This window comes from Rhinichthys klamathensis, unplaced genomic scaffold (assembly GCF_029890125.1).
Source record: "Rhinichthys klamathensis goyatoka isolate OS25496 unplaced genomic scaffold, OSU_Roscu_1.1 h1tg000329l_1, whole genome shotgun sequence".
Taxonomy (NCBI): Eukaryota; Metazoa; Chordata; class Actinopteri; order Cypriniformes; family Leuciscidae; genus Rhinichthys; species Rhinichthys klamathensis.
In genome coordinates this window covers 2,598,951-2,623,723 of record NW_026606844.1, presented here as the reverse complement: position 1 = coordinate 2,623,723, position 24,773 = coordinate 2,598,951, and the positions used below count along the sequence as shown (strand labels likewise).

Sequence of the window (24,773 nt, the reverse complement as noted above, 5' to 3'; positions counted from 1 at the left end):
ACCCTTGCGAAATTATTTTAAATAGATTTTAAAAAAGCCACCGCTACTGGTAACATCTATGGTTAGATTGATTTAGGGTTAGGGTTAGATCCACTGAAGTCGTTCATAGGCGTAATTAGTGGGTATATCCAGTTAACTAGCAGAGCATTCATTTAGTTCGCTATTAAATAAGAGATCTGTTGTTTTTGAAATCAAGCTGCGCGCTCGTGTCCGCTGCTATGTGTCATGGATACAGTGTTCTCTGTGACTCGAGCAGTCTTCACTCGGATGCGCGCTACAATCTATCGCCGTTGTGGAGACTCCAGTGAAATCACAAAATAAAATGCACACAAACGTCTACAGATCTACAGAACTCAAACATAAGATCTGCGGATCGATGCATTTATTTACGGGTTGATCAGAGAGGCTTCACAGTTTGACCAGCGGGCGGCAAGAACTTGCAATGTAACTATTTATCAAACCGGCCCTCACAGCCTCGAAACACTACCGGACCACCGGTAAAAGTCCCGACTCACCCGATTGCCACTCCGCCCCTGCACGCCATTAAAAAATAAATATATGAATCGATTTTTGGATTTCTATGAATCGATTCTGAATCGGTAAAGATTGAATCACGACTCAAATGTGAATCGATTTTTTTGCACACCCCAAGCGAGCGCTGTGAGCTCATTCTCTAGTGTTCTCAGCGCGGTCAAAATAAAAGTCACAACAACAAGCGCGGCTTACGTCACTTCAGAGTTCCTAATGGCGGTGCGAATGCAACCAGAAAGCGGCCCAGTTAGGGCTGTGACGGTATGGGATTTTTTCTTACCGCGGTGATGAAGCAACAAATCACGCGGTTTGAGGGTTAACCAATATTTGTCTCCCAATATAGAGTGCATCTTATGATCCTATCTTATTCATGCTGTTCACTTTTCATAAAATAAGATTAAATAAAAAAATAACATTATATTATTTAAACATAAATATGAAACTAAACGCATTTTCTTTAATGGCTTCTATAGTACAGAGAAATTTAATGTCGGAGCAGGGTTTGAGCGAACGCCGTTTTACCGGTGAGCATGTGAGGGAGAGGTGCGATTTTCAAATAATAATCTAATAATTCCCAGCGATCATCGAATATTTATTTTTGCCCATCCCTAGTATCCATAAGTTTTGCCCAGTTATTTACGGGATGATGCAGGCCATTTAGTTTCGTTTTTGCTTTGAAACATTCTAATTATTAACATAGGCTAATAAATTAACAAAAATAACATGAAATATTTATTTCTATAACTTTGTTTTTTCGATATCTTTTAAAGTTTAATACGAATTACGGAACAGTTTTTGTCATCGTTTGTAACCCATTTTTTGTACAATAAAAAATTTAAAGTTTCAACAGGTTGCGTTTGGACGAGTCCGTTTATATCCACGGACTGTTACCCGAAAAGCAATGTCTTAAGAAATAGGAATCGAAGTTTAGCTCAACTCACCAGAACTAAGCAATGTTGGTGCATGTTTGAACTCAGCTTGTTCTTTCTGTAGCTTTCTCTTCTTTTGACAGCTCTGCGAGAAAGTCGTCACCAATGTTCTGTTTGAATAATATCATCCGGCTAGCGCCGTTAACTAACTTATAGCCTATACCACGTAAGATAAGTATCGCCAAGCACTTGCAATTAAAATCTAACTCCAACTGTTTACGTTGTTTTTGTCTTTTATGCCTGTTTGTGCATTTAATTGAACATATGTATAAAAAAAAAATTAAAAATGTAAAGTGCGGTTATGACGGTGATGGCCTCAACACTGCGGTAGGCATCTCATTACTGTGGTAATACGGTTATCGTCACAGCCCTAGGGACAGTTCAAAGAAAAAGAAAAACTCTAATTTACTCACCCTCATGTCATTTCAAACCTGCAAGCCTTCTATGATCCAAAAGCAAGAGATTTTGAAAAAAAGTCTCATATCTCAATTTTAAAAGTCAATGGGGTCCAACGTTGTTTGGACAACAGTGTTATTCAAAATATCCTCTTTTGTTTTCTACAGAAGAAAGAAGTCCAAGAAGTAGTTTGGATGAACTATCCCTTTAAGTGGAAAAGTTTGACAAAAAAAACTAAAACAAACAAATTGCATCTATCCTCCAATAATAACACACCTCCGCCTCTTGCAGGAGTGTTGGTTAAGAGCTCAAATAAAGGGCATCATTTCACTCTGGCATTCACACCAACATCCTTCTAGAGAACTGAAAGACACAAAGAACAATCATCCATGACAAACGGTAAAACTATTTTATATAAACAAGTTATATTTTCAAGGTGATGGTATCAAATCCAGTAATATTGGCTACATTTGGATGTGTCTTAGTTATTAAATATTACTATTTAGAATAAAACATTTAAAAATCATATAAATTATAATTTTATTTTGTTGTTTTCCCCATTTTTCCCGGCATCAGTGAGAGCGCTGAATATGGCTTCCAAAATTCAAATTCTACTACTGCTAGTGGCTGTTATGATTACAAGCTATGGTCTTACCAATGCTGACAACAAAATCTACTGCACAGACATCAACTCAACCAACGTCTCAAACAACGGCTCAACCAATGTCTCAAACAACGGCTCAACCAACGTCTCAAACAACGGCTCGACCAACGTCTCAAACAACGGCACAATCAACGGCTCAAACAACGGCTCGACCAATGTCTCAAACAACTGCTCAACCAACGTCTCAAACAACGGCTCAACCAACGTCTCAAACAACGGCTCGACCAACGTCTCAAACAACGGCACAATCAACGTCTCAAACAACGGCTCGACCAATGTCTCAAACAACGGCACAATCAACGTCTCAAACAACGGCTCGACCAACGTCTCAAACAACGGCACAATCAACGGCTCGACCAACGTCTCAAACAACGGCACAATCAACGTCTCAAACAACGGCTCGACCAACGTCTCAAACAACGGCTCGACCAACGTCTCAAACAACGGCTCAAACAACGGCTCGACCAACGTCTCAAACAACGGCACAATCAACGGCTCAAACAACGGCTCAAACAACGGCTCGACCAACGTCTCAAACAACGGCTCGACCAATGTCTCAAACAACGGCTCGACCAATGTCTCAAACAACGGCTCAACCAATGTCTCAAACAACGGCTCGACTAACGGCTCGACCAACGGCTCGACCAACGGCTCGACCAACGGCTCAAACAACGGCTCGACCAACGGCTCAAACAACGGCTCGACCAACGTCTCAAACAACGGCTCGACCAATGTCTCAAACAACGGCACAATCAACGTCTCAAACAACGGCTCAACCAATGTCTCAAACAACGGCTCGACTAACGGCTCGACCAACGGCTCGACCAACGTCTCAAACAACGGCTCAACCAACGGCACAACCAAGGCCCCAACCAAGGCCCCAACCAACGCCACAATCAACAGCTCAAGTACTGCCACAAAACCCAGCACTTATATTGCAGCATTTCTTTCACCTATGGGGAGTGTGGGACTGCCTGGGCTTCTAATCTACATTGTCACCTACACTGCAGTTCTTAATCTCTTCCACCAGTCCTGATAATCAACACCAGGAGTTGAAATTACCGATGTTTGTTAAACAGCTAAAACCTAGATGTTTGGCAGATAATTACTGCTCTGATAAATACTTGCACACTATAAAAAATCTAGAAACACATGTATGATTATATAAAGAATTCAAATGAAGAATAAACACTTTTGTTGGCACTTTTAAATGACCTTGAACATTCAGAATGGTTAAGAATGGGTGTATATGTAATTATTAAGAGGTACATGTATGTGTCATTTATAACAATGTATATAATGTCATATAATGACATACTACAGAGTGACACGTCAATAAACAAATAATAAAAGTTGCTTTCCTGCTATTCTGTGTACTTATGGAAAGCTTTTTAAAGACTGTTTGACTCTTCAAATATTCAAATATGCACATATGACTTGTGTAATCCTTAAAGAAAGAGAACAAACATGACAAACAGGATACAGGAGAATACAGGAGGAGTGAAACAGAATGCCCAACTCAAAAGTTACAACACAATTAGCAACAGGCCAGGTTTTACACCAAAAGAGAGCATAAATCAAAAATAAAGCTCTTACCTGCGGGCAATGTAGTAAAATACAGGATTGCCATTCTTAGATGTGCCAGCTTGGTAAAAGATGTTGAGGGTCTTTAAAGCTTTAAATTCCTCCTTCTCATGGACTTGATGCCTGAAAACCAAGGGGAAAAAAACAATATTTTTTTCTCTGATTTAAATTAGGGCTGTTATTGATTAAAAGCACAATTTCTTGAAAGTTTTTAAACAACTATGTATTTATATACTGTATTTCTATGTATTTGTTTTTAAAAAGCCACAACAGAATGTAAGATGCAGCGGGTCAAAACACAAGTCGCATCACTGTATGTCACATTTTACAGGTACAAGTAAATAAAGCAAATACACTATTCATATGTATTTTAGTCCCCCTCACTCCATAAAAAAGCATTCAAATTTACCATTATACAGAATAAAAACTATAAAATAGACCCCAATTAGTGCCATTCATATTAAACAACATTATAAAACCAAGCCAAAACCAATAAAAAATTAAACTGAATTACAGGCGTGTGGGAAATGCGCTTTACAAATAATATTAATGTGCTTTGCCTAACAAAAACAAACTGTAAAAGTTAATTATGAGGAGAGATCAAACTGAAACTCACAAGAAAAATCATTTCTGTAATCTGTACGAAAGCACAGACCAGTATTTTCTATTTTGCAAACAACTAACTTGAGTTGACCGACATTTACCACCAATTTAACAAATTCGAAAAAGTAATAAATGATAAATTATACTTTGATAAGTAAAATTACATTTGATCTACAGCCTTTTTTAAATCCATATTATTTATTTATAAATAAACAATATATGGAAAAATAAAAACAAATATATAGAGATAAATAGATACTATAATTTCCAGACAGAGAAAATGTCAGAATCACACCAGCAAAATCATGCTGTTAACTGGAAAGCTCAGTTTATATGACAATCTTTACTCTGGCTATATCTGGGTAAAAACTGAAGAGAAAAGAAACACTAGCTTTTGGCAAAAGCAAGAACAGTCACCTTGTCATAAACTCCTCAAACTTTGAGCTGGTGAGGTTGAGGCTGGACCAGTGTGTGTCAGCTACTGGCTTATGTTCAGGGGGACCCAGATACGCCAGGAGGGTGGCCATCTTGTCAAATGGTCTACGACCCACTGCCTTGTGGTCCCTATGGTTTAAAGTTTGATTACAACATTTGTATCCGGTTTAAGACATTACATATTTTTCCATATTCAAAACTCTTTTACATTTAATGTGGAAACAGGACACAAATTTTATCTAAATTAGTTAGTTACTAAAAAAAAACAATGAAGCATACAGACCTTGTAACTGACATGACCTTCTTTGTATATCTAGAAGCTATCTTACCTGTTGCTGGAAAGGTATTGGCCAATTCTTTCCTGGTTGTTCCATAACAGACGGTGCAGGGCAAGCACGTTGCCGTCACTGATAAAAGACAAACTATGGTTCACGGAGTCACTCGGCGGAGAATCAGATGCAATATCCAAGAAGAACCTGCCAAAACAAAAATTTGCCATTTTGAAGCTCCAAGGGTCAAGAAGTTTTTGAGAAGCAAATGGTTTAAAACATTGAGTTTCAAGTACAAATAAAATCCCAAATGGAGTTATGGCTTTATTACGTATCTTCAAGTTTTAAGGCCACATATATGCTTGCATACCCCTAAACGTGGCAAAAGTTACTTTTAGCAAATATGCATATTTAAAATGTAAAGTTTTTCGCTTCCAGGTTAAAGTATCAAAAGTATTATTGAACATCTAGCACAAATATAGTCCAATTAGGTGCTCTCTGAAAATACAGTTACAACACATGCCTCTAACTAGCTACTTACAGTAGCATATTGGTTCATTACTATGACAATTTTAATTGTGTAAATTATAGTGTTCAGAAGGGCTTTTTTAAACCATAAAGAGATAAAGAAAAAACGGTTAGTTACAATACATATTGTGAGAAACAATCAAACCTTCTGGCTGCATCAAAGTTGCTTTTCACAAAATCATTAAAGGGCCGCATATGCTCTTCTTTTGTAAAGAGGACATGATTAGCAATGCTCTGGAGAATCTGGAGAAAAAAAATAAAAAAATACTGTAGCAGAAATATATGTAGAAAAACAAATTTTGCTATTAACTGAGTGTGGTATAAATCAACTTTTAATCTTGCCAGTTAGTCATCAGATGATGAAAATGAAAGATATGTATGAATCTGGCATAACTTTACTCACACTTACCTTGGACATGAGTTTGAGGCCACGCTCGATGCGAGGTGGGGGTTTCTTGTCTAGGATGCCCGCCTCATACGGTGATACAATAGCTGGGTTAATGAAGCGCAAGAACATGGCACTTCCTACTGCACCAATACTGTTCTGAGGAAAACGCTGGCTGACCACCTGCACAAACGGATGGAGGAAAGCAAGAGGAAACAGTTGAGTGCCGGAAGGATGAATTATAGGTAAATGACAGGCACAAGTCAAATTCTTTTTGATATATTGTTGATTATTTAATATATCATGATAATTTTTATTTAAAAACAACAAAACAAATAAAAGAAAACAAATCAGGAAAGGATATAATGAAGAACAAAATGTGTGAATGAAAGAAGGGAAAAATAATTTATAAATATGTTTTGTCAGGTAAAACAGGCTCTATAAGAAAGAAACCAGTGTCATGAGACTTGATACTATACAGTGTTTGTACAGTACAAATTAATAATCAGACGTCAGACTTGTACATGTACATACACAGTACTAATAAACATTACCACAATCACATTACCACACATTAAACAATCCCTTACAAACCAAAATAAATGTTTGCAGAACAATGCGTGACAGAGGATACACACCCTTATATACAATACTCAATTGAGTACAATATGTGTCTGCAGTTCCACCGCACCTATAATACAAATCCTTTGTAGAGGACTGAATTATTACTACTAGGGCTGGGTATCGTTCAAAATTTTTCGATATCGATACAGATACCTTGACTTCGATACCAGTTCCTGAACGATACTTTTTGCGATACCAATTTTATGAAATATACAGAATGCCTAGAGTCGCGCCCAAGTGCACACATAAAGCTTGCCGCAAAGCACTGGCAAAAGTAGTCTAATGATATTATGAATGTGTCAGGAAAAAATAGCAAAGAGACATTTTAATTGTTTATTAACTAGTGTTTTCTGAGCCAGTGTTGGCTGCAAAGTAGGCTTGGGCGGTAATACGGTAATATCGTATACCGCGGGATCTAAAAATAGCAACGGTATCAGTTTCAATATCGTCATACCGTCATAAAAAAAATCCAATGCACTTATATAGGAGACAAGGATTAAACATTAAATATAATTTATTTAATGGCTAAAAATGCTTATGTGTGGTTGTCATCACGTGACAGTGTGGAGGAGAAAGAGTCGGGGAGAGAGGGGGAAAGATGGCAAGTTGCGCACCGAGTGACCTGGTCTCGAAGAAGAACACGACTTCTGCAGTTTGGCAGGGATGGGCATTTCAAGCAAAAATAATATTTGAAGATCGCCTGGTATTATTTGATTATTATTCGAAAACCGCACCCCTCCACCATATGCACGCACACATGCATGTAGGCTACACAGCTATACAGCGGAGCGGTGTGACACTTAAATAGGCTATAAGTAAAAAAAAAAAAAAAAACTTATTTCTTTTCATATTTATGTTTAATAATATAATGTTGTTATTTTTTTATTTCATCTATGTTGATTATATGAAAAGGAAACTGCATGAGATGAATAAGATAGGATGATAAGATGCCCAATATTGGAAAACATTTGGAATGGATCAGACATGATTTTTGACCACTTATTACATTTTGTTTTGTAGAAAGCCTTTCTTTAAAGTGAATTTCATTTTGTATAAATTGTATCTTAATTTTAATCAATGTTTCATCAACGAATTGCCTGGATTAATAAATAAGAAGCATATATATTAGACAATATAAGCCGGACACGGAGGCACCGGCGCGTGAACTGGAGCGCGTCTTCTAAAAAAACGAAACTCAGCGTATAAGATAGATGCCTTAAATATCTGAGAAGTGTATATATATAGTAAGCTTGAAATGTCTACTTTTAAACAAAACAATTAAAAACTAAAAGAAATGGGCTGCTCTCTGTAGGCTAATTCATATGAAGTGTGCATTTCTCTCTATGCGCGTTCACTACTGCGAAGATGCGAGTCTGCATCGTAAACTTTATCTGTGCAGCCACTGACATAGAAAGTTTATCATTAATAAACAATTCAAATGTTTCATGCATTATAATTACTTTTGCCGGTTCTTTGTGCCAAGCTTTATGCGTGCTTTGAGATGCAGAATAGGCAATATATTACGAAAACGCTCATTATGGTTTAGCATTCTCTCCTATATATATTTAAGTAATTTAATCAATATAAATATGTGATTAGACTAATGGCTTAAATCAACTACTACTAGTCAACTAGAAAAAAAAAAAACTTTAGTCGTGCACGGGCAGCCCTACTTCACATGTTTTCGAACCAGCATGTCACTGCGGGCATTCTGAGCGCGCGGCGCGTGATCTTCAGAAATGCGCTCTCTGCTCTGGAGGAAATATTACCACTCCGCTCACATGCTCCGCTCACAATGTGCATCTTCTCCTGTTGTCTGAGAGTTGATTGACAGCTTTTAGATGCATTATTGGCATCGCCACCCTCTGGTTGAACGTGTCACCACCGCATCAGAACGGAAAACATGGGGATTTTTTTAGACAATAATCCCACAACCTATTCCATATTCTATAATAAAATCAAATAATTGAATATTCGAAAATTGTGACTCATCCCTGCACAAACCAACAGTTTGGTGATGCCGTCTGAGCCTTATGTCATAATTTTGAATTATCACGCGGTAATACCGTATACCGCGGTAAAATAGGGAGGAGGTTTGACGGTATCAAAATTTGGATACCGCCCAAGCCTACTGCAAAGATGAAGTTGATGTTGCTGACTCGTCATCATCACAGTATAGTGAATGCGCGCTGACCTATAGAGAGAAATGCACCTTACATTTGGATTACATAATCAGAGAGTATTTGTTTTCGATACGAATTGGTTAGTTTAAAAGTAGACATTTCAAGCTTTCTATATGCCTATTTCTCATGTCTGTGAGGCAAGTAGCCTGCTGAGTTTCGGTTCATTTATGTGACGCGCTCCAGTTCTTCTTGCAGTCGAAGACAGAGCAACTTTCTGCTCTTAAAGGGTAAGTTCACCCAAAAATGAAAATTCTGTCAGTAATTACTCACCCTCGTGTTGTTCCAACCCCGTAAGACCTTCGTTCATCTTCGGAACATGATTTAAGATATTTTTGATGAAATCTGAGAGCTGGATCACTCCTCCATACTAGTCCATTGGCTTCTTCAGGGATTGAACTTGCCGGCCTACAGTGGCTCAATCTTAAGTTTATCAAGCGACGAGAATACTTTTTGTGCGCAAAAAAAACCAAAACAACGACTTTATTTCAACTATTCATTTCCTTCTTTGTGGGCCTCGAGTCAGTTCACTAGTGTAATAGCGTAAGCTTCTGTTGTTGTACGTCACACGCATCACGCACATGACAGCGTCGGCCAATAGTGAGCCTACGTGTGACGTTGCTCTACGGAATCGCACTACGTTAACTGACTAGAGGCCCAAAGAGAAGGAAATGAATAGTTGAAATAAAGTCGTTATTTTTGTTTGTTTTTGCGCACAAAAAGTATTCTCGTCGTTTGATAAACTTAAGATTGAGCCACTGTAATCACTCGGACTATTTTAACGATGTCTTTCATAATCTTTTGGGCCGCCCAGTTTCGATCCCTGAAGAAGCCTATGGACTAGTATGGAGGAGTGATCCAGCTGTCAGATTTCATCAAAAATATCTTAATTCGTGTTCCGAAGATGAACGAAGGTCTTACGGGGTTGGAACAACACGAGGGTGAGTAAATACTGACAGAATTTTCATTTTTGGGTGAACTAACCCTTTAAGTTTATTCCGTGCACTGTTAAGTGCTTCATCAGATTTGCAGTGTTGCCGGACTTGGCAGAAATTATGTTTGTCGCAAATATTGCATCACACGCTGTTGGCATCGAGCCTGGTGAAATGTAGCCACACTTTTGATCTTTTACATCTATGGGGGTTGGGACGCTTGCACACTACAGCCTCAGGTGAGAAAGGTCTCTGGGTGTAACCTAAAGTTTTTCCTTGATGCCTCACTGACATTGACGAGATTAACCCCTTAGGTTTCGAAATTTGGCACCAAACGACAAGACATGAAACTCGATGGTGGCAAAGCAATTCGGTGTTTAAAAAGAATCCAACTCCATACCCAGCCCTAATTACTACTAATTATACTGAGACTTAAAATAGGCTATGAAGGGTCTCAGCTTATGATAATATTTATAAAGTCAATCACTGATCAGATGAAACATCTCATGAGTAAATTTGCATTAAAAAAATCTAATTATCATCAAGGGAATACACTAATTCTTTGTGTATCATTTTAAGAAAACCAACAAACTGACAATTATTGAATGTGTTTACATGCACCAATTTTATGCCTGGTAATTTTAAAATATCATGTAAACACATTTTCCTTGTGCTTTTAAAAAATATATATTTTTATGGTAATCAGTGTTTTATTGTTCTTTATTGTAAAAAGCATATTATTCAGCAATAAAAAAAGGCCGTTAAAACGCAACATGCTTTATAACATTATGGTCATGTGGTGAAGGTCCCAGCAAATGCCAAAGAGAAAGGAAATGCGAAAATACAAACAGACAGAAAATTAAAAGGTGGGAATAATTAAGACATTTTACACCATTACATACATTATTATACATGCATATGCACCAATGGTTTCTCAAAGTGAAAACATGCACAACCATTGACTTGAAGACGACCCATAGAGCACATGACAGAAGCCAGAGTAGCGAAAACATGTTCATCAGATCGTATTTAACGCATGCAAATCACTTAACACCTTCATTAAAAGTTTTCCAAGAAAGACAAGACTCTTCCAGAAGCCAAAATACAGATTCATAATGTTTTTTAATTTAAAGTATGTACGCTCTGAGAAGGTAGACCAAGTCAGTACCAGGCTCCAGGACTGCATATATGTGGATATTGCAGTCTTCATGTTAGAATAGACCTTAAACCCTCACAAAGAAACAGTATTCTGCTTTACCGTAAGACATAGAAAAGCTGAACTGATCCCACCTACCCACCATCACTGACCCAGTCCACAACGGTTGAAATAAAAAATAATAATAAAAAAAGAAAAGTTGGTTCAAAGCAGTACAATTATTTTGTTTATCTCTACGTTTTCCCCACTATGCTGAGTTGAAAATGGACGTGTCTTCGTAAGAAAACCATGTTTACACAGGTGTTTCTGAACATGTTCTGGCGAAAAACAACTCAAAACCATAAAACAAAAAAATCATAATATATAAAATAATATATTGAAAAGCAACACGTTGCATTTATGGTATGAATAAACCCAAACTAATAATAAATGGCAGCTAAAGAAAAAAATTAAATGCTATAACACTTACGGATTTTTTGTTTTCCTTTTTTTCTTTAACAGTGGCTTTATTCAGAAGGGAGTGGCAAGTAGCCTACAGGGCAGAGATGAGCACAGAGAGGTCACAGCAGCTACACAACTGTACTCAGCACAGCCACAGTGCATACAGCCACAATGAAGGAGCAGACAACACAACCACTGCCTTCCTAACAGCTGATCTACCAACAGTTTCATTCATGTTCATTTCAGGGATTAAGAAACACCGGCTGATGCTTTCCAAGCAGAACGTAAAGCAAAGGCTGCAAAGATACTACAGTGGAGAAGGGAAAGCGAGCTTTCGGCCCAAGCAAACAAAGTATGAATACATAAAGAGCGTGAAGATATTAGTGGAAAATGAAAGACCAGAATAGGTGTCAATGAGGATATAATTGGACCGTGCAGAAGATAAAAGGAAGTGTGTAACAGGACTGATGGATGTAGCTCATTTGGTAGGGCGAGTTAACGATATTTTCATTCTGTTATTCCTGAAAGGAAAGACTGTTTGCTTTAAATGTGCGTATCTACTAAACGGAAACCTTTAGGAGATCACTAGCATAGAGATGACCTCCAAGCTATCTAGATGCCACAAAACTATCATTTTGATTTAATGGGGACTTACTGAGCCAAAAATCACAACCCGATCCTCGTGATTACAAACAAGACAAGAAAGGCCATGAAAGGAAATGCCAAGAAAGGGAAATAAACTACATGTAATAGGAAAGAGGAAAAGAAAAGGTGTTTTCGTCATTCAATGCTTTCTTTTCTGTTTAAAAAACAAGTGTAAGGATCACCGTCCACAAGATGGTGCCCTTGACAGAGTATCTGAGATGTGGCACTTTTGCAAGAAAACTTGGTACTTTCATTTTAGTAAAAAGAAGTTACACTACCAGCTACATAAACACCTCCCTCAATTTTCATAATGGAAAAACCCCCCAAAATAATTATTTTTGTACACTCAAGTAGAAGCAACTTAAAATGTGGGCTGGATAAATTGTTAACAGTATATCAATGTAGAAATGTTAACATCAATGCCAAAGTCATTCGTGTGAAGTGTGATATATCTATACGGTTTATTGCAGCTGGGAGAATTGTGACATTTGTACCTGCTCATGACATTTAGACTATCACAATACATCTGAAAGCAATGTTAAAATAAGTTTGCTTACCAAAATTAATCTGTAATGTCTGTTGTTGCATGTAGAGCAGAGCGAAGGATTCAGGAGACCTTTTATGCCATTTGAAATCATACTCTGATACATTAAACTTTAATGCTGATACTGGGAGTAGAATCATCCACCATAAAATGTAATTTAGTTTAAAGTCAGTATTAAGAACAGGTCATAATGATTTAACAGTAAACTTTTTTTTTGCACTTTGAATGCCACAGTCCCACACTTCTTCAAAACATGTCAAAAAAACGTAACAACCCCAAACTTTTTTTTGAATGGCAGTGTATCTGAGGAAAACGATCTAATAAAACAAAACAAAAAACTGTCTGATATATTCGTTCACAGGCAGGCAGAGGTGAGCAGTAGTGCAAGAGAGGATAAGAGCAGTTTCTCTTGTTAGAAGTGACTGGAAGACTGATCAGTGAATGCCCAAGCATGAAAGACAGCCTCAATGCAGTCATTCAGAGGATGCAGTAACAGTGGTAAAAAAGAAAGAAAGAAAGAAAGAAAAGCAGACTGCATTAGGCAGTGAGCATACCTGATACAGACAGTGGCACACACTGCGCAGCTGTGGAGGAAACTCGCTTGAAGAGTTGATGATGGCCAGAAAGAAGCGGTCTGTGATTTGCAGCAGGTTCTTCTGGTTCTCCTCTAGGTTCTCCGCTGGTTCGAGCCTAAAGAGAAGACAGAAAAGTAAAAAAAATCAGAAGAATGACGACGATGATAAAAAAACACCTCTGTACTTTAAAGAGTTTTAAAATGTACAGCATGAGGAACTTCATCAAAAGTGAAATGAAAGCATGACCTGAATAAACAGTGTCAACAATATGAGTTTAACTAGGTAAACATGCCTGGTAGGGTCCACTTCAAAACTGATCTGCTGCCACTCTGGAGTGGTGATGATTCCTTTCAACAGCGGTTCCAGAAGCTTCTGTAGATATGCAGCTCCATACACCTGCAAACAGGGTGCCAGACTTTAAGTGCATATACACTATTGTTCAAAAGTTTGGGGCCATTAAGATTTATTTTTGTTGCTAATACATCTTCTGAAAGAGTACAGAATCTCCTGATCAAAACACAGGCGAAGAAGATATCAGCGATAAAGACCGCAATATCATATGTAAGCATATGCATGTGTAAAATATGCATATGCTGACAAAGAGAAAATGTAAAATAACGTTGTTAATGGACTAAACCTTCTCCATCTATGTTTTGATCATCGTTCTGCATCGTTCTGAGAAAAAGCATTTTTCTCAGCTTTTTTTATTATTAAACTTAACCACATTCAAGTGTTGATAAACAAATAATGCATGAAGCTAGAATAAAACAGGTTTTATTGTTTATTGATGTATTGCTTTTTTGTTGAAAAGCAAGAGGCCCTGTTCTTTTTTTTTTCTCGATATATTGAATATTCAGATATTCATACAACAATGTATTCTGGGGGCCATTAAAACTTTTGTGAAAATTGTCAAAAATATTGGCAGTGGCTGGCAACTTTTTTCAAAACCACTGGCGGGGAAAGAGTTAATACAAATCCAGCTGTTCATGTTAGTTCACAGTGCATTAACTAAATGCTAACAAATACAACATTTGATTTTAACAAGGTTTTAGAAAATGTTGAAATTAACAGCAATTAAGATTAATGTAGAAGTATTGTTAATCCATAGTTCATGTTCAACTAATGAAACCTTATTGTAAAGTGTTACCAATTTGCACTAAATACATGTAATTGATTAAAAAGTGACATTTATAAATGTTACAAAAGATCTCTATTTCAAGTAAATGCTGAGGTTTCAATTTATCAAAGAATCCTGAAAAAAAATGCAGCATGGTTTCCACAAAAATATTAAGCAGCACAACTGTTTTCAGCATTGATGATAATAAAAAATGTTTCTTGAGCACCAAATCAAAATATTAGAATGATTTCTGAAGGATCACGTGACACTGAAGACTGATGCTGAAAAGTCAGCTTTGCATCACAGGAATAAATTACATTTACAATTACAAAACCTTTAAATGTGAATTAATATTTGAATTAATATTTCAAAATATTACATTTTACTGTATTTCTGATCAAGAAAATGCAGCCTAAGTGAGCACAATAAACTTTAAATTACATAAAAAAAAGCCTTCCTGAACCCAAGCATTTGAACGATTGTACAAATATCGATTGTACAAAGATTGCACCATATCAGGGCAAATAAATATTTGAGTCTCTCTTTGGAATATTTCTGCAAAGACATTGAAGACTGAAAATGTTCTTTGACTGCCACTGTGTCACGTTACCTTAAAGCAAAAGGTCATAATCTTGCTGGCTAGGCTGTTTCCTCTGAAGAGGGTCTGCATAGAGTCGGCCAGCTCCACCTCTTTTGAGAACATATTCCATAGCAGCTGATACAGCAGATGGCGAGAGTCGAACAGTGTCACCAACACCCTGGCCAGCTCATCCTGAAAACCATCAGAACATTGAGCGCAACAGCTCTCCAATGGCCAATACACCCAATGTATTACTCTTAGTGAGCAAAACAGTGTTAAAGGGCTATTTGACTTTTATCTTTTATAGAACAAAAGAAGACATTCTGAAGATAACTGAGAACAACAATGGACCACATTGAATTCCAGTGTATGGTCCAAAAAAGAAAAGATCTCTCAAAATATCTTCTTTTATGGTCCACAGAAGAAAGTAAGTCAAACAGTTTTGGAATGACATGAGGGTGAGTAAATTATTTTGGTAACGCTTCCTTTTACAGTACAGTACTTACGTGTACTTACAGTGTACTTACCTAGAAAGTACTGGCTAATATAAGGTAAGTACATGGGTTAGGGGTAGGTTTAGGGGTAGGTTCAGGGTTAGTACCTAGTTATTACCCAGTAATTGTAATTACTATAATAAGTACATAGTATGTACAACATGGGTAACAGGACTGTAAAAGGAAGCGTTACCATTATTTTTGGTGAACCATAATTGTTTGGCCATTTCATAATAGCATGGAAAAATAAAAAACAATTCACACCGAGTTTTCATTATTGTGTAAAACTTTTTTATATATTTTTGAATGAATTGTTCAGCATCTAAACCTAGCTAAGTAAGGAAAAATATATATTTTTAACTCAACATGATAGAGTTTATAGACCTTTAAAACCTTTTCATGCATGTTTTTGAATAGGCATGAACTCTTTAAATGTTCTTATTTTGTCAAAACTGTAAAAGTTAAACAGTTGTTAATATCTCTCACCCATTGAGAGCAAGGGACCACATTGGCCAGTGCCATGGCTATTGGCAGTTCACCCTGATCTCCCATCATGGTGACCAGCTCAACAAGTCTCTCAAAGCGGTCTGCAAGCACCGTCTCTGCGAGTGTGTCGAACTCCGTCCCTTGCTGAAGGATCTTAGTGAGAACCTCCATAAACGTAGCCCGTGTCTGCAGGTCCTTATGGTACCCTAGACCTGTTCAGAGATATCAGAATCCCTTTTTTCTTCACTCATAATGACTCACCAATTACAGTAAGAATCAATGATAATGTAAGTGCTTCTCACCAATGGAGTGCATGAGGCCGCTGTCCACATTGGCGTTGAGCAGGTTAGACATGGCCAGCACAGTGCAGTGCCGCAAAGATGCCAGTCGTCTAGACATGCCACGTTTCCGCCCTGCCACCTGCTGGCCGTCTTCCTCGACCTCACTGCAGTCATTCAACAGGTTCATGAACAGTGTGAAGTACCTAAAGGAGAAAGAGATGAGATGACTGCCCAGAAAACTGACCTTAAAGAGGCCATATTAAGACACCCCCCCCCCAAAAAACACCTAACTTATTTTTCACATTTTTTACATTGTTGCAGCACCATAATAGGTCCTCTTTAAAGGACAAAACAAAAGAGTTGAATGAATGATCCTACTTGAGGAAGAGCTGAGATTTGGCCTCCATGAGCTCAACGCCATCACCCTCCTCAGGCTGCAGGGGAAGACCAGCTAACAATGAAACTACTGCCTCCATACTCGCTTGGTCCAGATCCCTGTACGACATGTTTGAATAAACACAGAATGAGAAAAGAACATGCAATTGGCAAAACCACCGGTTTTAAGAAACTAAACATTTAATAAACGCTATGAAACTGCAAAGGCAATATACCGGGTCAGACATTTGATGTCATCGTCCGCTGCTTGATTGGAGGTTCCCATCACCCAGTCTGTAAGGTACTCCACCATTTTATTTCTGAGAAAAACAGCAAAGTTAGACATTCCATAACCTCATGATTCACAAACTAAATGATCACAACAAATCAAGATGACAATAATGTTTTCTTTTATGTGACAAAACAGAGAGATGGTGAAAAAATGCAAATCAGAGATGGATGAAAATAAAACTAAAAGAATACTTTTGTTAAGCAAGGATGCATAAAAAAATGGCTGCTGAAAATTCAGCTTTTTCCTTCACAGGAATAAATTAACATAGATAATAGTTATTTTAAATTGTAATAATATTTCACGATATTACTGTTCTTACAGTATTTTTGATTATATAAATGCAGCCTTGGTGATCATAAAAAATATTTCAAAAACAATATACTGTTTTTGAACAGTATAGTGTAAATTTACCTGAATTTCATCTCTTGGCAGAAGGAGAGGTCGTCCCTGCGTTCCATCATCACCTCCACAAGCTGACACAGCTTGGTTTTGATCTGAATGGCATGGACAACATTCCCTAAAATGCGCACATACCTAAGAACGACAGAAAAATGAGAGAGAGAGAGAGAGAGAGAGAGAGAGAGAGAGAGAGAGAGAGAGAGAGAGAGAGAGAGAGAGAGAGAGAGAGAGAGAGAGAGAGAGAGAGAGAGAGAGAGAGAGAGAGCATTAAGAAAAATCTTCAAATGCTCTTTTCATCAAAACACCAACCATCTATGCAAATCCAGAGCTGATATTAAAATGAATAGCTATGAATAAAAACATGTGAAGGGGTAAAGTCTTACCTAACCAGGTTGAGCATCATGGTCTCAATGCTGGCTTGACCGAGATGCTCTGAGCTTCCTTCAGTGTGACTGTCAAGCAAGTTCTTCATGATGGCGATGGTCTGCTCTACAAATAGTGTGTTCATGTCTGTAATGGGAACCTGGAGAAGAAAATAATTTAATTAAATTAAAATAAAAAATTGTGTAAATCGTTCGTAAAGCCATTCTGACATCAATTCGGATTCACAAAAATGTTCGTATTTTCAAAATGTTAGTTGGTACGACAGAAACTTGCACCTGCTCCCTACTACGTGTAAATGGTGCGTAAAACATTTGAACGTTCTGCGTTCTAATTTAGGCAAACTGATGACATTTGATGCACTATGTACCACAATAATATTTCACGAGTTGATTTGCCCTGGGGTTTTTTTGTTTTGTTTTTTGTTCAACCTTGGGTAATAGGCAGCACTCGTCACTGTCACTTTTTACCCAGCTGTCCAATCAAAGTGGAGATGGGGCGGGACAAATACTACACCGACCTATCATCCTACTTGTACAACGACTGAACAACAATGGAGAAGTTAATCTTGCAGTTTACTGCATTTTTAAATTCAGTAATATTCTTCAAAATAAGATAGTAGTAACACATTACTGCCATGGATATTCTGTATCATAGCAACCAAAATATCTCATCTGGAAAAACGCTGCACTTGCAAAGAGCTTTTTCAAGCACCACCAGCTGGCTGTTTTCAGAAGAGCACCAGGCATTTTTTAGCTGGATAAAAATGCTTTGGTGGACACATGATAATTTAATATTTATTTCTAGGCATATGGCCAATTAGTCTTTTTAGCATTTATGCAATATACTGGAGCCAAACCTGAAAAGGAAGTTCAGAAGATTCCAAAGTGTTCCTGGACACGCAATTTGCGTAGTTGTAACTCATAGGCGGGGATTATAATAATAATATGTTACATTTATATAGCGCTTTACAAGGAAGGAGGAATCTCCTCAACCACCACCAATGTGCAGCATCCACCTGGATGATGCGACGGCAGCCATATTGCGCCAGAACGCCCACCACACACCAGCTTAGGTCCATTTTACGCGCAAATTACTTCGAATTTGCTCGTATATTTACGAAAGTTTCATGAATGAGGCCCATTGTTTTAAAGCAGCTTTACAGAAAATAAATGTTTCTACATTACAATTTAGAGTAATCTGTGGTGAATGTCCAAGTAATGTCCATATGGTAGAATGGACAGATAATACAAATCATTTTTGTATTTTGTCAGTTTGCTAACATGTATTAATTTAGGCAGAAACAATGAGCTTATTAAAGCAATTATTACAAGTTGTGATTGTAATGATTACAATATATTTAACATTTGGCAATTGTGTTTGTTGATTCAGAGATGATGCTGAAAATATTACATCAAATGAAAAGTAACAAACATTTTCCGATTCAATGCATGTCAGAACATTCTAGATTAAAAAGATCAGAGTGCTGAGTGGACAGAATTTAAAAAGACGCATAGTCTGGATTGATTTGACAACAAAGGTTTCCTGCCACCTTGTGTCCAAAACTATGCATGACCGCTTTTGAGGGAAGACATTTGAATGCTGGTTAAGTTTAGTAGTTTGTTGTATCTATTGTTAGAATAGCCAGTTTACTGTATTAAAAAAATGTAGCATTAATTTAGGAGAATTTTTATTATGTGAAATTTTCACGACAATTAGTGATTTTGTTGTACCGATTTTACATCCATTTAATGTATTTAGTAAATATGATAAAATCAAAGAATATAGTCAGTAAAATCAGTATCAAATAATATAAATACATTTTGCAATATTACATTTATTATTTTATTGATAAATCTTTCTTCTTTTTTATTTTAATATTAACAATTTCTTTGTAAGACTGATCTTTATATTCTGAGTATGTTCTAACATGATATCTAATCCTATTGTTGCATGTCATAGCTAGCATCTCTTACCGGACCCTGGGTGTCAAAAAACCGTCCGATGCTGTTGCGTAACTTGTTGAAGAGCATGGGGTAGAGAGCTGGACTGAGCTCCAGTCCAACGAGGTCTTTGACATTGGTGCGAATCTGCATGCCCACCTTCTCATGTGTACAGACCATCAGAGCCAGCAGACGCTCCAGAAACCTGTTAAGAGACGTCTCGCTGTTCACCTCACAAGAGCCCATGGAGATCATGGAGCCCTTGCGTTCGGTCAGGGGGCCCATGGGAGGGCTGTAGGTGCCTAGGCTAGGGGTGCTGCGCTGCTGGAGACAAACCCCTCCAAGGGCACACAAGAAACCTGTCATGTTGATCCACTCCTGAGGACAGAGAGAAAACAGTTAGCAGGGGAGGTGGGGGAAACTATGTAACTGACTGATCAGTCTAGTTTTAACTACCTGTCCATCTTCCACTTTGTTTTTCGGGTGGTTGAGTATCTGTTTAGTAGCCTGCTCCCATTTTGCGTGTGTGTCTTCCCATGCCTAATATTGAAAAAGATCAAATTTGAGTCAACTAAAGATAAGAGAGGAGTTGAGAAAGAGCTACAATAAAAAATAAAAATCTGAAACATGCATATGTAGACACACACAATGATATCCTCACCTCTATGTTTCCAGCTGTTGGGTGCTTTATCCTTCTTAACAGTGCCATCACTCTCTTTTGAAGTGTGTTGCGTCCTGAACGCACAAATGAACATATAGTTTATGGGCTGTTTTATTTTGCAATGAGACCAAGAATCCATGCCATGAAATCAAACATTTTTAAAACAATTGAATGATTCATTTTCCCATATCAGCATCAAATGCTATATTTGTGGCAATAAATAAAGTAAAAATCACACCATAAAATAAATAAATAATGTTGTTTTTTTCATGCTAAATCATGATCATTTACTTATTTAGCCATATCAGTATGAAACACCATGTTCAAAAAAAATTATTTAGTCAAATCAGTATCAAATGCTTTATTCTTTTTATCTTTCAATGATCTTCCGTAGCATTTGATAGAAAATCAGAAAAAATTTAAATTTAACTTTTTTTCTTTTACAAAACCTCAGCTAACAAGGAGTCCATGTTCACCTCAGTGAAACTCGACCTTAACTGAATTTTGGTGGAAAGATTATAGTGTCCCACAAGTTTAAAGCTGGCAGTCTGATTCCATATTACAAATACGGTTAACCACTAACCTGTTGCCATCATATTGCTGACGGAGGCGAGCTCTATGAAGGTGTTGTAGTTGGGCAGGACCGTGTGCACGGGCAGCTCGTCCACATTGCAGCGGATGTCCGCCTCCTCACAGAGATGCCGGAAGCAGGACATGGCCACCAGCACAGCCTCTGCGTCAGGGCTCCACAGGAAGGTGTAGAGACACACCTCCAGCTTGGTCTGAGCCTGTTTGCTGATGGGGATGAGACTGCCCTGTGTGGCACACTCCTGCAGACCAACGGAGCAAATAATGAGCTTATTTCATCTGACAGAATTCAGGATGAATTTTTATTTTCAGATAGATTTCGGTATCAAATTTTAATTTAAAAACATTATTGATGCAGATTTACTGGTAATATTCAGAGAATTTTAAATTACAAAAATAAATGACTGCCCAAAAAGTCTGCTTCTACAAAAGGCGACTTTCTATGAAATATTGTTCAAACATCACATTTTATGCGTAAAGACTTGAGTAATAATTCTGAACTTAAGAGCACAGAACCACAGGTTAAAAATCAAGAACCTGATATCAGTTACGATGAAAACGGTTTACCTTGTTCTTTAAGAGAAACTTGTTCCTGCATATGAGAATCTCCCTGAGCCACTTTAGTATCTCTGTACTGTTGATCATCTGGTGTCCAATCAGCTTTTTACAGATCAGAAATAAGACCTGAGAGCTGAGAGGAGAATAAGGAGAATATAGTAAGATAATCTTTCCACTCGCCAACTTAACAACTTTAACCAACCTTAACAACATGCCCACCTGATGTCCCAGAAGGTCTCAATGGGTGCGTCAGGGTTCCACAGCTCAATGGTTTCTGGCTGATGTAAGACCAGCAATGCCTGGGGGAGAAGGAGTAAATCACTTGTTTTTAATAAAAATTCTCAATTATAAGGGCTCAGAGTAGCAGTGTTATTTTAGTATTATTTATATACTAATACAGTATTCATTTTTTAAGTTATTTATTTTTCATTTTAGTTAAAGTTTTAGTCATTTTGTTATGTGCTTTTGTCATTTTTAATAGTTTTATATATATTATATAATATAATGCAATAAAGTAATGTAACAAAGTAACACTAATGTACTAAAGTAATACTAATGTAATAAAGTTGTATTAACGTTACTGTTCATTTAAGGAGGTGAAAGTTTAACGTCCACCTCCTCCTTCCCTGAACTTGAACTTTGTTACGGTAACGTTTGATAACCAAATATTGTATGGTGGAGAAAATGCTGTATTACTGTTACTACAAATAAAGCTCTCTCTGATTAAGCTACATTACCCGCTTGACAAAATAGTGTTGTCTGATCTACCTTTTTGGGTACAAACATGGATTCAAACTGTGTTGAGCTATATAACAATGATTAGTTTTCTGTCGATGAAGGTATCCAAACAGTTGTCTATAATAAAACACAATAGTATATTAAAGAGTCGTTGGTGTTTCCATGGTTTCTACGGAAGTAAATCATGGGTAGAGAGGATATGACGACCGTAAAATTGGCAAAATGACTTTACCAGTAAATACACAAATATGCGGTTCACACAAGCAACGACCTTCCGGCTTTTTATCAGTAAGAGACAATTCACACATCAGCTCCAAAATACCGGTAAATTCTGTGATGTCAGTCATCGGAAGTGATCTATAAACGCCGTGCCGTTATCTTCATCTGCCCGCATGAGGAGAAGCACTTTAGTTTTACTATCTGACAACATTTTTTGACGTCTGAGTGAAAGGCATAAGGGGATGCTCAAACAGAAGGTGTTTTTGCTCTTAAAAACACGAGACGCGCATAATAGTATCCAACTGCAGAGCCACAGCGCTGATGAATGGAAAAGAAGGCTGGGTCTCGAGTCCGACACGTTAAAAAAAGCTGCGAGATGTGGCGCAACGGTCAAAGATGATTATCTATTCTAGTGTATATTTAAATAGAATAACTATTCAAAAGCTTACTGTAAACAGCGATGAGTAGTCACGTCATCTCCATAAGAACTTTATGAATGGCCCAAAGCAGACTTCTTACATGCTCATACCGGTAATCTTCATTCCACGTCCACACAGAAAACATTACCGGTTATTTATAAAATTTTCTGTGATAAACCTACCCTTACAATAACTGTAATGTTAATAACCCTCTGTCGATCTGACAATCCGTGGGTAGGGATACAAAAATGTTGTTTTCACGAAAGCCCTGGATCTGTCAAAAGTCGCACTTTTGGTGACAAATAAATGGAAATTTCTTGGCCCAGCTAACACAGAGAATGAGTAAGCATTATTAATTTATATAAACTACTGACACTGTAACAATACTAATACTTTGCATAGTAGTGAGGGACACTGCATAAAAGATGGAAAGAGGTACAAATAAGAGGTATAAAGAAACAAACCGTCATACCTCCATGGCTTCCTGGGAATGCTCAGCACTGTGTGTGAGAGGAACCAGCTGGACCAGACCTTTGATGAGCTCAGCTGTGCTGTTCTGGATCTCTTGACCAGGTTTCCCTGGGTTCTGATGGTGTGAAAATGCAATTAGTGAAGTCAAATTTGATCCGAATCATCCTTAAACAACAACTCTGTGCTAAGTTTACATGTAGAGACACTATTTTATCCAAAAATCACACAATTCACATCAAATCATGTTAAGGAAGGAGTGTGAAAAACGAGAAAGATTTTTCTACGAAAAAGTTATCTTAAAAAAAATAAAATAAAGAATAATAAATCCACATGTAAAAACTAATCTGGATAATCCAGGATTTAAACCAATCAGAAAACATTTACCCTAGAAAACACAAACACTGTTTGAATGGAGCTTCTTATGAGAATTAAAGGAGCAACGGGTCTAAGGTGACGTGCTTAGCTGTTCTGACGTTAAAATACTTTCTCCAATCCTAGCGTAATATGCAGAGACATCTGTAAGCAAATTACCTTTAATACAAAAGGTGACTCATAATAATATTAACAAAATCTAACTGATTATTTAATCCATATTACTGCCCTGTACTCACATGCAGCATTAGTTTGGGGTCAGCGTGAATGAGTTTGACCAGCGCCAGCAGCAGAGAACGCGAATCAAGGTCTGTGGACTTCTCTTTGAACTTTAAACTTGTTGTCATTTTCTCTTTAAATGTCAGACTCTGCAAGAAAAAGATGTGCTATTTATACATAATGAACTGTTTGGATGATAATGTTTCTCAGTGTATAGAATTGTCTTACTGGTGTCATCCTCAGAGGTGGATGGGCACTGAGACTCTGAATCACTCGGCCCAGTGTGTCTGCAAACATGGTGCGCAGTTCTCCTGAGTAGCAGTAGATGGCGTCAATCTTCGGCCACCAGTCCAGGTGAGACTAGCAGGAACATGAACATGAAATATTAATCATCAATGAACAGCTAAATTAAAGCAATTAAAGCACACTTCTGTAGTGAGACAATGCTGTTCTCACTGAATGCGATTTCATTGTGAAAGTTTTGATAAGGCATTATTTCTGATGGTTCCCCAAACATTAATGGAGGGCTGCAAAAAAAAAAAAAAAAGTATACTTTGGTTTTTACGCATAAGTAAGGGTCTGCATACAGTGCGCATGACGCAAATTTCGTCACCAGAATAGTATGCGAGTACTGCATGCCTGCTACACGATTTTTGTACTTTGAAAGGCTATGTGTTTGACTGTACGCATATGCTAGCATACGTGTAAAATATATACTGTATACTTATTAAGATGTAAACTTTGGGCTTAAATGGCCAT

At 37.5% G+C, this 24,773-nt stretch overlaps 1 protein-coding gene across 1 annotated transcript in view; it reads right to left on the bottom strand.

Moving 5' to 3' along the window:
* Window positions 1–24,773, bottom strand: part of nf1a (neurofibromin 1a) — an 89,435-nt gene that overhangs the window by 43,170 nt on the left and 21,492 nt on the right. The window contains exons 12-35 of the mRNA XM_056272008.1: window positions 24,243–24,374; window positions 24,035–24,163; window positions 23,425–23,538; window positions 21,796–21,875; window positions 21,586–21,709; window positions 21,014–21,260; window positions 20,431–20,504; window positions 20,226–20,309; window positions 19,803–20,147; window positions 17,829–17,968; window positions 17,458–17,580; window positions 16,991–17,074; window positions 16,758–16,874; window positions 16,401–16,582; window positions 16,099–16,310; window positions 15,149–15,310; window positions 13,714–13,817; window positions 13,401–13,536; window positions 11,686–11,748; window positions 6,349–6,507; window positions 6,085–6,182; window positions 5,472–5,618; window positions 5,125–5,271; window positions 4,117–4,227 (exon numbers count right to left, since the gene is read on the bottom strand). Coding sequence (XP_056127983.1) covers window positions 4,117–4,227; window positions 5,125–5,271; window positions 5,472–5,618; window positions 6,085–6,182; window positions 6,349–6,507; window positions 11,686–11,748; window positions 13,401–13,536; window positions 13,714–13,817; window positions 15,149–15,310; window positions 16,099–16,310; window positions 16,401–16,582; window positions 16,758–16,874; window positions 16,991–17,074; window positions 17,458–17,580; window positions 17,829–17,968; window positions 19,803–20,147; window positions 20,226–20,309; window positions 20,431–20,504; window positions 21,014–21,260; window positions 21,586–21,709; window positions 21,796–21,875; window positions 23,425–23,538; window positions 24,035–24,163; window positions 24,243–24,374 — 3,314 coding nt within the window. The remainder of the gene's footprint in view (window positions 1–4,116; window positions 4,228–5,124; window positions 5,272–5,471; window positions 5,619–6,084; window positions 6,183–6,348; window positions 6,508–11,685; window positions 11,749–13,400; window positions 13,537–13,713; window positions 13,818–15,148; window positions 15,311–16,098; window positions 16,311–16,400; window positions 16,583–16,757; window positions 16,875–16,990; window positions 17,075–17,457; window positions 17,581–17,828; window positions 17,969–19,802; window positions 20,148–20,225; window positions 20,310–20,430; window positions 20,505–21,013; window positions 21,261–21,585; window positions 21,710–21,795; window positions 21,876–23,424; window positions 23,539–24,034; window positions 24,164–24,242; window positions 24,375–24,773) is intronic.